Source organism: Rhamphochromis longiceps, linkage group LG22 (assembly GCF_057381845.1).
Source record: "Rhamphochromis longiceps isolate RC_006_pf linkage group LG22, R_longiceps_female_GT1.1, whole genome shotgun sequence".
Classification (NCBI taxonomy): Eukaryota; Metazoa; Chordata; class Actinopteri; order Cichliformes; family Cichlidae; genus Rhamphochromis; species Rhamphochromis longiceps.
The window spans coordinates 25,772,503-25,785,187 of NC_140577.1; the positions used below are offsets into that span (position 1 = coordinate 25,772,503).

At 44.2% G+C, this 12,685-nt stretch overlaps 1 protein-coding gene across 1 annotated transcript; it reads right to left on the reverse strand.

The window, feature by feature from the left end:
- Nucleotides 1-2,275: 2,275 nt before the first annotated feature.
- lrp12 (low density lipoprotein receptor-related protein 12) lies at nucleotides 2,276-11,171 on the reverse strand. Its single transcript, XM_085395632.1, has 11 exons — nucleotides 10,541-11,171; nucleotides 8,483-8,539; nucleotides 8,248-8,383; nucleotides 7,913-8,115; nucleotides 7,575-7,822; nucleotides 6,767-6,916; nucleotides 6,467-6,688; nucleotides 6,113-6,379; nucleotides 5,357-5,559; nucleotides 5,145-5,277; nucleotides 2,276-4,943 (listed from the first exon to the last, which is right to left on the reverse strand). The coding sequence occupies exons 1-11, from the start codon at nucleotides 10,593-10,595 to the stop codon at nucleotides 4,014-4,016; spliced, it is 2,604 nt and encodes an 867-aa protein (XP_085251758.1). The 5' UTR covers nucleotides 10,596-11,171; the 3' UTR covers nucleotides 2,276-4,013.
- Nucleotides 11,172-12,685: the final 1,514 nt, after the last annotated feature.

A 12,685-nucleotide genomic window follows, 5' to 3' on the forward strand; every position in this document is an offset into this window, starting at 1 on the left:
TTTCCTCAGACTCAGGCTGAGCATAATCGGAATGAAAAAAGTTCGACTAAAGTTTCTTTTCCATCTACTGATAATATTTTATCACTATGTTAGCACAAGATTCAGTTAGCTTTGCACAGAAATAGAAACATACTCCTTTTTACTTTCTTACTCTGAGTACATTTCAAAGCCTGTACGTTTTTACTTTTACTTACTAAAGTAAAGAAGTTAAATCAGTACTTCAACTTTTACTGGTGTATTTTTAACAGAAGTATTTGTACTTCTACTTAAGCACAGAATCTCTGTACTGTTGGTGAAGTCAGTAGAGGTGTGATGGGGCATGTTCACCACAAGCTTAGGTCTCAGACAAATCATATATGATCCAGCATTTTTCAAAGAATGCAAACTTTAGCTGCCATAAAGGGGTAGATTTCCGATCACTGATCTCTCTGTGGATTTGCTGCACGGAGGATGTAACGTCTATGATAAGCACTGAGGTTTGTGTCCTTGTCAGGATTTCCAGGTTAGGAAAAGTGGAACAGAAGATATTCATATACATCTCTCCACAGCTGCTGATAAATTGTACAAAAACAAGAAACAGTTTGTTAAAAACATTTCCAGGTGAATTTCACAACTGGTTTATCAGTGATATCAGTGAAAAATGACTGATAAGCGGAACTGGAATATATAGTTTATAATTTCAACAATGTACTATATAAAATGAGATGTGGTGTGTTTCTTATGTGATCTTTAACAGGGTGTTACAACACTTAAAAACGGTACTCATACTTTACCAGACTTTTAAAAGCTAGGTGTGCAGTTCCTAATTTAAATGCATTCATTCTTTAGATTCAGAAATCTAAGCGATCAGATTTTAAAGATAAATAATAATAAACAAAATGAAATCAATAGTGTCCTCTTCAATCTTGGCAGAGGGCAGTAATATAAATAATGAGAGAACTGACAGCTATTATTTTAATCACCCTGTTCTTTTAACTAGAAGTATCAGAAAAGTAATGTGGTGACATCTGGACTGATGTTTGCAGACAGTATTTTAATCACAAGTTTAAAGGCTGCAGTCGTTGCACACACTGTGTATAAAATATAAATATTTTGATGCGCACCACACTTCTAGTACTCTGTAGTATTGTAGTGAGGCACTTGGAAAGTGGTTGTAGGTGATTCATTTGATACTGCTAACAGTTGTTATGAGTGGGACTGATTCCCTATAACTAATGACTGGTTGGGCCACCCATAGCAGCAACAACTGCAATCAAGTGTCTGCTGTTTATATCTGCAATCTCATTCTTTTTGTCACTACCCAGAGCTTGTGACCATAGGTAAGGGTAGTAATATAGATTGACGAGTAAATCAAAATTCGCTTCTCTTCACTACAAAAGATCAATACAGCAGCCACGTCACTGCGGACACTGCCCCCAATCCACTGGTAGCTCTCACACTTCATTCTCCACTCTTTTGTGACCATGACCCCAAGATACTTCAACTCTGCCACCTGGGAAATTAACTCGTACCTGACCTGGACTCCTGGGCACTCCTAGACTTGGACAAGGAGGTGCTGATTCTCATTCCCACTACTTCACATTCGGATGCGAACTGCTCCAGCTCAAGCTGCAGGTCACCTGCTTGATGAAACCAACAGAACCACATCATCTGCAAAAAGCATAGATAAAATCCCAAGGCAAATGAAGCGGAGACCACTGTCCACCATCTGGCAAAACCAGATATTCTGTTCATTAAAAACTATGAACAGTATTGGTGACAAAGGGCTGAGTCCACTGAATCCACATGGACTGTGTCCCCAGGCTCCCTTGGAATGCAATCAAAGCTTTTTGGAGGTAGGAGTCTTAGGGGCCTCTGCTAGGTGTTGTCAGTGCACTCTCACTATGCATTTGGATACACCACATCAGTTCAGCATGTTCCCCTACCTGATCAAAGCCAACACCAAGTACCGATCAGTTGACAGCTCAGCACCTGTGTTCAATCAATCGAATTCATTTTACTTTGATCTGTGGCAAAATGCAGTGATTTAAGCTTTAATGATTAAATTGATTCAGTTTCACAGCTCTAACGTCACCTTACAAATAAACAGCGTGCACTGAGCATGCAGTCATAAAATAGTGAAATAATAAAATTTTTCTAAATAAATAAAATTGATATTTGACACATTTGACAGGAGCTAAGTTCACTTGCTTGCTCTGAATTACCTACTTTTTTTTCACCTTTACCTTTATGTTCGTTCATGTGGAAAGCTGAGCAAAATAAAAAGAATACAAGAGACACTGGAGGTGAACCTTTAATGTTTAGTGCAGTTTATCAGTTTTTAACTACAAAGAAAAACACGAAATGGCCAAATTCATGCAGGCCAGAAAACAGCAAAACCACAACAACAAGAATAATAACTACAACAATAATAACCACATCATGAATAATAATAATAATAATAATAAATATACATAGTCACACACACACACAAGGTCAGCTGAGTACCAAAAACTGTAACAAACATCAGAAATGGCTTCAGTCTAGAAGTAGTGACGATGGGCGGGGCTACAAAACCTTTATAATTCAGGTAAGTCTGACTCGAGTTCTGATCCTCCGCTGTACCAAACCCTTCAGGTCCCATGTGAGCTGTAAACACTGACCTTTGACTTTCCTTTTCTTTGACCTGGACATGAGGGTCACATAATTTAGGTCTGGTTTTAAAATCAAACTCAACTGTTGAACATGTCACATTGTGCTTTACCGTCAATAGCCAATGAACATTCACCTACTCAAAACACCAAATATTTGACCTAATCATCCAGTGTCTCTTGAATAGGATGAAGTGTTAGGGTCACATTAATAAAAAAAAAAAAGTGTCCATTTTTAGATTAAAGTTGAAATGTAAGCTCAAACTTGAAATAGTATTTAAAATTTTAAATAGTCAAAATGTGGAGATTACAGTTATTTCAAGCCAAAAAACTGCCACGGCTCCCATATCCTCTATAAAATGGCTTGTGTAGATAAGTTAGTGAAACAAACAGATGATCCGTCTTATTGTGTTTTGTGATACAACCATTGGTATCTTTGCATCTGTCCATTGCCAGCCATTTCATTTTGCACAAATCCGACCCACTCTTTCAAGTTTGTGTATTTTTTTCCTTCTGACCAGATGCAGCTTTCTGGCACCATCTCTTCAGTGTCATTTTGTTTATGAGCTAAAAGAGAAACAAGTTTCTATAATGAAAATCAATTCTGAAGTCATTTCACTAACTCAGCTACACAAGGCATTTTGTAGAGGGTATAGACGCCGTGGCAGTTTGTATTGAAAATGTGATTTCCACGTCTTGACTGTTCTCAAAATTACAAGTTTATTATCTAAATAATCAATAATATATATATATATATATATATATATATATTTTTTTTTTTTTTTGCCTAATGTGGCCCTAATATTCCTTCGTACTTGGCACCACTCTCAAGTGACTGCAGGCGACAGGAGAACCTGTTGAACTCAGCTCTTCCTCAGTTTGTGTGCAGTACCAAAGGAAATAACCTGAACTCTGATGTCAGTGACTGAAATAAGGACCAATGAGAGTAAAGGAAATGCCAACTGAACTTTTTTGGGGGAGGGCTATATGTGGCCTGGCCTTAGAAGAAGCGTTTGGCTGCCTCCAACAGTCAATGACCCTCTCCTGCTTGGGAGCTCTACAATTCAGTCGTACCATAAGGTGGGCAGTACCTTAACAGACAGACCGGGAAACAGAGGGACTGTTTTTAAAGTCGTACCAAATAAAATTCAATTTGTGACATCACTCAGTTTGTTTACCTTTGACATCACTGATCCAGCTAGGGTGCTATAATATAATAATCCCACCCCTCTGAGTGTCTGAGGAGTGAGTTGTGTGGCATTGTGCAGTGCTATCCTGTCAGTTAGCATGTTGTTAACATGCTAACTAACAGGCTTACAGCTGCACTTAGTGTAGTTAGAACACTGAAGGAGTAGGGCTAGCGTTAGCCTTTCAGTTAGCCTGTTAGCACAGCAGCAGCAGCTCATCATCACTGCTCTCTGTTTTGCCAGTCGCTTCCAGGCAAGCATCAGGGATCTGAGCTGTGTGGACCATTCCGCAGTGTTCACAGGGGCCATCCCGCCCTCCTCGACCACTGTTCCCATTGTGATGGCGGGGGGCATGGTTCACGGTGGAGGAGGGGTATGACTCGAGCAGAGGTTGTCGGATGTCGCTGACAAGCAAGGACGAGGAAGAGGAGTCTGAGTCAGAGATGGGGATCAGGAGCTCCACATCTTCGTCTTCCTCTCCACTCCCCCGTCGCTCTGTGACTTCAACCCCACCTCTTCCTGTCTCCAGCTGGTGCAGTGGGCTATGATTGGTCCAGGTCTGGCTCTGCTGGTTCTGACTTGTTCTTGTCAGATTTCTAGCTAAGCGGTGCAGGTTTTGGGCCAGGCGCTGCAGGGCAGAGGCAGCTGGGGCAGGGAGGTCAGAGGTGTCACTGTGACATTCGGGATCTGGACTGGAGGTTACTATAGTGACAGGGCTGGATGGGGGCAGGGCCTCTCTAGGCCTGTCATTGTCTCGGCCAGATGTCAGGGTCACAGAAGGTGTCACCGAAAGCACAGCCTCTACAGCGGAGGGAGGCGGGGTCTTCTGGGGGAGGGGTGCAACAGGTCCACCCACTGCACTGATGCCTCGCCCTCGCTCGCCCTCAGTGTCTGTGTCATCCGAGTCTGGAGACAACAGGTCTGAGCCGGAGCTTCCGGTGCTGCCAGTGCCAGCGCTGTCCTCCAGGTCTGCAGAGACCAGAGCCAAAGAACCTGAGCGCCGGGACCGTGAGAAATTAAAGAGGCGACGCCACAGGTTGCTACGACGACCAGAGGAAGGCAGCCTGAGGGATGTGAAGCCAAGCTGAGAGCGGACCGCCAGACGAAGATTTTCCAGGACAGAAGCCTGAGGATAGAGACGAGAGAACCAGTTCAAACTGGATCTACCTGAAGTCCCTGAGGACCACATAGAGTCACCTTTAATAAGGTGCTATTTAACCTCCATTTGACCTTGGACCTAACCATATGATCATTCTTCAGTGTACAGAGAGAGTGTGTGCAAAAACTTTAATCAGGAGCTTCCTGCTATGTGAGATAAGAACTGTACCTGGCTCCCTGAGCACACTGGGAAATCCTCCACAGGTGGGATCAGTCCCTGCGCAATCAGCTGACCATAAGAGGGCGGGGCTTCCCTCCTCAGCAGCTCCGCCTCCACTCTGGACAGCTGGGTCTCAAATGACCTGGAACAACCAATCACAAGCCTTGACTCACAATGAGTTCAGAAGCACGAGGTGAACAGAAATTTGTTGACATTCTTACCTGCGTTCAAACATGCGCAGAGAGTACAGCTTGCATGTGCAACCAAGGGCAATGACCAATAAGAGGCCACAGATGAGGCTGCCAATGACGGCAGCTGTGATGACTCGTGTGGGAACAATGACAGGACAACTCTCCTCGTCGCTGCCATCCCCACAGTCATCCTGTGCGTCACAAACCCACGACTCAAACACACAGCGATTATTCTGAAGGGATCAGACACACAGGGATCAGTCAGAGGTTAAAGTGTTCTAGTCTTCTGTAACTGGATGTTAAACATGCCTTTCTCTGTATTAGACAGAATGGCACACACCGAAAGACAAATGTGGGAAATGTGACTTGGACTCCACAAAGTTGTCCTGATGCTGCCTTAATGCGATCGGCCTCAAACCGAAATGTGTTTGGAGTTATTTGGTTAGCATTTCTAATGTTTTAGCTGTGATATCAGGCGTTTGGAAGGCATTTGTAAACTACATCTATTCAATTTTATTTATACAGCGCCAAATCACAAAAACAGTCGCCTCAAGGCTCTCTATATTATAAGGTAGACCCGAAAATAATGCATACAGAGAAAAACCCAACAATCATCTACAAAAAGTTGAATATGGAACCTGCTTTAAACAAAGTTCACCTCCAGTTTATTGTGTGAGTGAGATCATATGTCTGTGATGATTCACAGGACCACCCTACTGCTTCTCATTTGATTTGAATCGTTAAAGACTAAAGTCAGAACACACCAGTCTGGTCTTACCATCGTACCTTACAGTGGAAGTTTCCTGGCTGACAGAAGAAGCAGTTCTTCTCATCAGAACCATTGGGGCAGCGGTTCTGGTAGTTGCAGCGGTCCGACCGAGGGTAACAGGCTCCATTTCTGGAGCAGGGGAACTCATCCTCCTGACAAGAGGAGCAGTTTAGCTCATCCCGACCGTTGGGGCAGTGCCAGTACCCATCGCAGCGCTGCTGCTCGGTGTAACAGCCCCAGTTCCCCCCGCATGGAACCTCCCAGGGCAGGCAGAACCCATCCACCTAAAAACAGGACCACAAAGACTATTTAATCAAGAACAATAGAACAGAACACGGCCACCTGCACAACACCTCAAAAATCAAACACACCTGGTAGGTGACGTTGAAGCCTCTGGCCGCATTGATCTTGTCAGCGTAGAAGTGAACTCGGAGCTGACCGGATGATGAAACTACAGCGACCGGCGCTCTGGAGTCAAAGGCAGTCAGCACCCTGAGGAGGCGACGGGGGTTCTCCTCCAGCCCGTCATAGACTTTGACATAGTCGCCATAGCCAGTCCCATCAAGTTTAAAATCTGTGAACCTTAGAATAACCTGCAGGAGAAGACAGGAACAACATCAGGAATGTTGATGTCCTTTGCTACCCAAACACACTCGGGGATCAGAGGTTACCTTTCGGTGGTCTCCAGTGTCAATCAGCCAGGTGCAGTTACTTCCTGGAGGGTAGAAATCAGGATAGTTTGGAGAGCTGAAAGAACCATAGAAGTTCCTCAACAACTCGCCACAGGTGGGAACATCACAGTCTATCTCATCGCCAAGGTCCTGAAAGAGACGTTGTGACACACCAAGTTGAGGACATGGTCAGCAGTCCGGCCCAAGGAACCCCTGAAGTGGATTGTTGTGTCCTTTGGAGACCAGGCAGAGTCCCGATCACCTGAGCTCTAAAGCACTGGGTTAAATCTTCAACATAAGGTGCTCCTTCTCATAGATGTAACGACTTGTAGCAATATGTTGTGTAAACACAGCATTAGTACAATACTAATACCTCGTAAGATATAAACAGCTATATTCATATTAAACATGCTTACAATCCTAACGCCATAGCTTGCATTCTGCTCATCTTTAGCTCTGACATGATGTCTGCATCATAAAGAGACCATTTCATAAACTCCAACAGATCAGCTGAAGTTACACTCACGATAGCAGAGCAGCACAGGCGTACCACAAACTATGGGTGACTTAACGGACCCTTATAAATCTGTTAGATCTGAGTCAGCAGAACTCTTTGTGGTGATTAGCCCACATGTGCTGTGAGTGGTGCACCCGAGGATATGCATTGGGCGAATGCTCGGAGTACCGGTTCGGTACTCCGGCTGCCTGTTATTGTTTGACACATTAATGTAAGTCACATAAGCAGCAGCGGCAAGTGGACAAGGAACCATTTGAGCAGTTGCAATGGGTCACCTAGGTGGCGTGTTACCTGGCAGTCTATGCTACCGTCGCAGCGCAGGCTGTGGGGCAGGCAGGTGTAGATGCGGGTGTAGCGAGACAGGCAGGGGAACTGGTTCAGGCTGCAGGGCTGGAAGGAGAACGGCGAGTCCACACACATCTCCTCATCTGAATTGTCGCCGCATTCGTCCATCGAGTTACAGCGCCACCAGTCTGGGATGCACTTCCCATTTGAGCAGTGGAACTGGTCCACATCACAGCTGGATGCCAGCGGCTTACCTGCACACACAGCAAATCTTACTTGTTTCCTATCCAGAGCATCAGCCTCTACTCCAGTTACATCACCAATAGCACACAGTGTTTCCTCACCGCTGATGTATGACAGTCTGAAGCCCTTTCCCGTCAGGCTGTCATCCGAGTGGAAGTGGATCCACAAATGGTCCTGAGAGGAGATGTAGGGTGGTGGCAAGGAAGAGCCACAAACCCGGAGTCCATCCAGGTTCCTGTAGCTGCTGATGGACATCCAGTCTGAGGTGCAGCGATGGGAACCCTGTAGGTCAAAGTCCTGGAAGCTGCAAAGACAGAATAGGGAGGGCATTGTGAGAGCAAAGATGGGGTTAAAATGAGGATGTGGTTATTGCTTTTCACTATGTGCCCTGATGTGGGTGTGGCAGCTGTAACTATGGAGACAGTAAGTGTAGTACCTGATGGTGATGGCATCTCCAGGTCGCGCCCTAATATTCCAGCTGCAGTTCAGTCGGGCTGGATACTGGAAGGGCCATCCGGGGCTGGTGATTATACCGCTGGATGCCCGTAGGAGCTCTGCCACATCACTGCAGGCTGGGGGGGCAGGGTTGGACTGTTAGTGTGACACTGTGTTTGTGGGTGTGTGTGTGTCATTAGTGCTGCCCTGATGTCTAGATGTGACTGTGACCTCACCATTAGAAATCCCTGACACATAGACATTTTCATTCCTCTGAGAGACAGCAATGCATCCTGGGGGAAAATCACAACAACACATGGTTAGAAGTGATGTCATATTGATAACAGTCTGACGTACAGCTGATGAACCGCTGGACAATGCTGTTCCTTATTCTGTTAGTTTTTGTCTTTATGGATCTGAAACGTCTGCCTGAAGGTAGATGTTGAAACAGTACATGACCAGAATGTTATGGGCCTGGAAGGAATTTGTTAATCTTCCTGAGAAAAGAGGAGGAGAGGATATCTGACGATCTGCTAGGCAACCTGTACAGCCCTGCGTAGTGCTCTCTTCTGTGCTCCTGTGCAGCTGGAAAACCATGCAAGGAGACAGTATGCCAGGTGATCACCCTGATTCATGAGCAGCTTATTTTTATATGTTTAGATCATGGACTCAGATTATCCCCTTTGAAGATCAGATAAGGACTTTTGCAGTCAGTTTACAATCATATTATGAAGCTTTGAATGTTTTTGCTGCAGCCATCTTGCTGTTTTTAAAACAGAGTGAGAGCTGGAGCTTACTGTGAAACTGCCCCATTATTGGCTAATGACCTGTCAATCAGTCATTAGTATATCCTTAGTAATCAGGACTTCATATTTAAATCACTCAAACAAATGACTGAGCCCCTAAACGAATCGGGAACGTGTCTACGGAGGTCAGGGGTCAGGTTTCACACAGACTAAAGAACTACAGGTACTTGGCCTTGGTGATCATTAGAAAAAAAGAATGCAGGTTTGCTTTTCACATCCACAAGCTTTAGTCATTGTTTATCCTGTCTGTGGTCTTAACACAGTGTTCTACATCCAGCAAGTTCCTATTAAAAGTTACATGTAAAAAAGAAAAAGTTAAACAGGATGGACAAAACGCTGAAGGAAGATAGCAGATGATACTTCATGGGAGGATTCTATTTTGAAAATTTGGCATCTTAAAGACTGCTCAATCTTGCAGGGTCAAATAGCTGGCCAATGCTCAACATTGTTAATTTTCAACAATTGATAATCAAATGTTACAAGTTTGACCACCACGGGTGCTGTTTTGCCAGTTTTAGTGTAGTTGTGTCATAAAGCAGTCTGAGGTCGGGTGTTGCAGGGGTTACAGCTGTTAAAGAAAAAGGATCAGACTTCCTGTCCTTTCTGTGGTATCTGTTCTCCTACAGACTAAAGAAGAGCTTGCCGGTCAACTGGTGATTCTTATTGGTGGTAAGTGCTAGCCCTGTGGTGGACAGGACCTAGTCAGGTGGACAGGACCTAGTCAGGTGTACCTGCGTGTCATTCTGACTCCAGCCCAAAGTGGTTAAGAGAAGATGGTCCCTGTTAAGATACTTGTGAAGCCCTGATCACTTACATAGACCGTTTCATTATCATGATTGTTATTATTACTGAACCATGCTCAACATCTTCAAGCTTTAATAGAAACTGATTGATATCTTCCAACTGCTATGGTTACTACACAGAAAAAAGGAGTAATGGCTGTAGTGACACCTGTCAACAGATCACAGCAGACCGAATGTAAAGAAATCTGTAAGAGCCATTTGCAGCTGTCACTACTAGATGGTCTCCTCCTTCCACATCTGCCTCTCCATTGTACTTCCGCTTTCTCTACTGGTGGATTTGGAGCAGATTGGATGCTGCAGTAACGCACTGTGGGGCCCTGAGCACACACTGATATAGCAAGAGCTGTACTGTGAAATATTACAGATTCAGGTCCAGGTTTTTGGGATATAAAATCTGGGTGACAGTTAATCCTGGAAGGCTATTAACTTAGACTGGTAAGTGCCCACAATCACTTCCTGCCACATGTCTATGTTAAACATTAAATTAAGTAACACTAGCTTGTAATACTTTGTCCTTGTATGGTTACAGTAGTACAGCTCTGCCCTTCTGCAGTCTTCCAGACGCACTTTATTCAGGACAAAGTAGGTTTTCAGGAAAGGGGGGAAGTCCTAAAGAGACAGGACCCGGCGTCATCAGAACAAAACATAAGTGTACACACCTGACAACAGGTCAGTCTGCACTTACCTGTGAGGAGGAGCAGGCAAACCACACCCTGCCTGCAGTCTGTTCTGAGGGCCATGCTAACCCTGATGTTATGATGAAGATAATGGTGAAGAGTCCAAGGTCACAGAGCTGAGCGCTGCATGTCAGCTGTTAGCAGACCTCGGCTCCGAACCGAGCAGCTACCGAGGATAACGGATCTCACCGATAAACCCGGCATTCAATTAACACAGACACGAGCCGCTAAACGGGACGTTAACAAGGTTGGTCCGCATCCTGCGAAGAACCTCGGTTAGCTCGCAAACAAAGGGCCGCTAGCTGCCGACTAACAGGCTGACACTAAGAACACCGGCCCGTTAGCTTCAACATGCTAACGGGACAGAGTCATCCGACCCGGAGCGGGGGGCCCGAACCGGGTCAATCCGAGCTCACGGGACCGGCACCGAGTCAGCAGCAGTAGTGTCGATCTGATAGTATGTGTGAGCGCATTTCCGTGCGAAGCTGTTAGCTTTTAGCTTCCGTCGAGCCGAACAACAACAACAGACCGCAGAGAGAATCCCCGCCCCTTTGACAGTGGCGTCACTAACATGGCCCCGCCGTTTTTGTCATTTGTTGGTTTATGTGAACTTCCTGTTTCCTGAAGATGCCAAAGCACTTCATTAATCAAAGAGCCGAACGTCCTTCATATGTTTTGGCATCTATCTATCTATCTATCTATCTAGATATATAGATATCTAGATATCTAGATATCTAGATATCTAGATATCTAGATATCTAGATATCTAGATATCTAGATATCTAGATATATAGATATCTAGATATATAGATATCTAGATATATAGATATCTAGATATAGATAGATATAGATATATAGATAGATATAGATATATAGATATAGATATATATATATATATAGATAGATATATATAGATATAGATATATATAGTGATTCTCACTGTATTACGGGACAAAGTGCGTCCCTTATTAGCTCAATACGGGACGTGTACTTTTGTTTCTAAATACGGGACGATTCCGTATTTTAAGGGACGGTTGGCAACCCTAGTCACGATGCAGGTCTCACACTATACCGCCCGATGCTCTGATGCGACCTGAGTGCTCACACTGTGCGTCCATAAAATTAAGGTTATAACAGAAAATCTGTCGCTCGCTCTCTCTGTCTCTCACTCACACAGACACACCACCACCATCAACTTTGCTAAATTGCTAATGAAAAACATGATCAGGCAGCTGTGATTTAGCAGCGATGTAGATCCAACTATTTTCACGGTTGTTGTGGTCGTGATAATTTTGTGAGGCCACATCGAAAAGGCTCGGATGAGCTTTTCAAAGTTCTACAAGTTGTGCCTCCATCGCTTGTGTCCAGATCACACGCTGCACTGCTGTGCTGCTCCGTCTTTTTCACCGACGTTTACGTGTTTGCGCGCGAGCAGTGTGAGCGCCTGTGGTGACACCTTCACGAGCGATTGATGATCGGGAGCTGGTCGTGAGGTGTTAATCACTTCTCGTTACCCCACGTATACTACACGATGCACGATGAAGGCCAAAATCGGTCCGATCACTCAAAAATCGGCTCAAAATGGGCCTAAAACCGCACAGTGTAAGCCCAGCGTTAGAGCAGCAATGTTTGTTCCCCTCAGAGAAAGGGAAGAATGGGAAAAGGAAAACACCTGGCTGGAAAAAGTTAATATGGGCATGTGCAGTGAATATCAGCGCTATGTGGCCAGAAGTGTGATAATATAATTTATTTTGTGTAATAAACGACTGCAAGGATGGATGATTACAACAAATAGATCACTAATACATAAAAGTAATACATAGATGAATAATGATGATGAGTTAAGATGCGTAATCATGGGAACAAGCGGGTTTACAAACAGGAGCAGCTGATTAGCATTAGAAAAGCTGAAATAATACCTCAACTGAAGCCAATTGTACTAAATGCACTAAATGTGCACTGTTACAAGAATATTTTTCTTTCTATTGTTTTCTATTATTTTAAGTTAAGCAGGACAGAGTTCTTTTAAAGAAAGATTTACTTATATTCTCAAAAGTTAAGCATGACAGGCTTCTGTTTAAGAAAGAGACCTGTTTTATGTGTTAATGTTGTCATTTTGAGCTAAAAATAAATGGCTAAATGATCATTTGTTT

Excerpts from the sequence above, each read along its gene's own strand:
- lrp12 (XM_085395632.1), bottom strand. The coding sequence starts at position 10,595 with ATGGCCCTCAGAACAGACTGCAGGCAGGGTGTGGTTTGCCTGCTCCTC. Across the intron at positions 8,116-8,247 it reads GGAGATGCCATCACCATCAG|CTTCCAGGACTTTGACCTAC; the intron begins GTACTACACTTA and ends CTGTCTTTGCAG. Across the intron at positions 4,944-5,144 it reads CAGTGTGCTCAGGGAGCCAG|GCTTCTGTCCTGGAAAATCT; the intron begins GTACAGTTCTTA and ends CTCTATCCTCAG.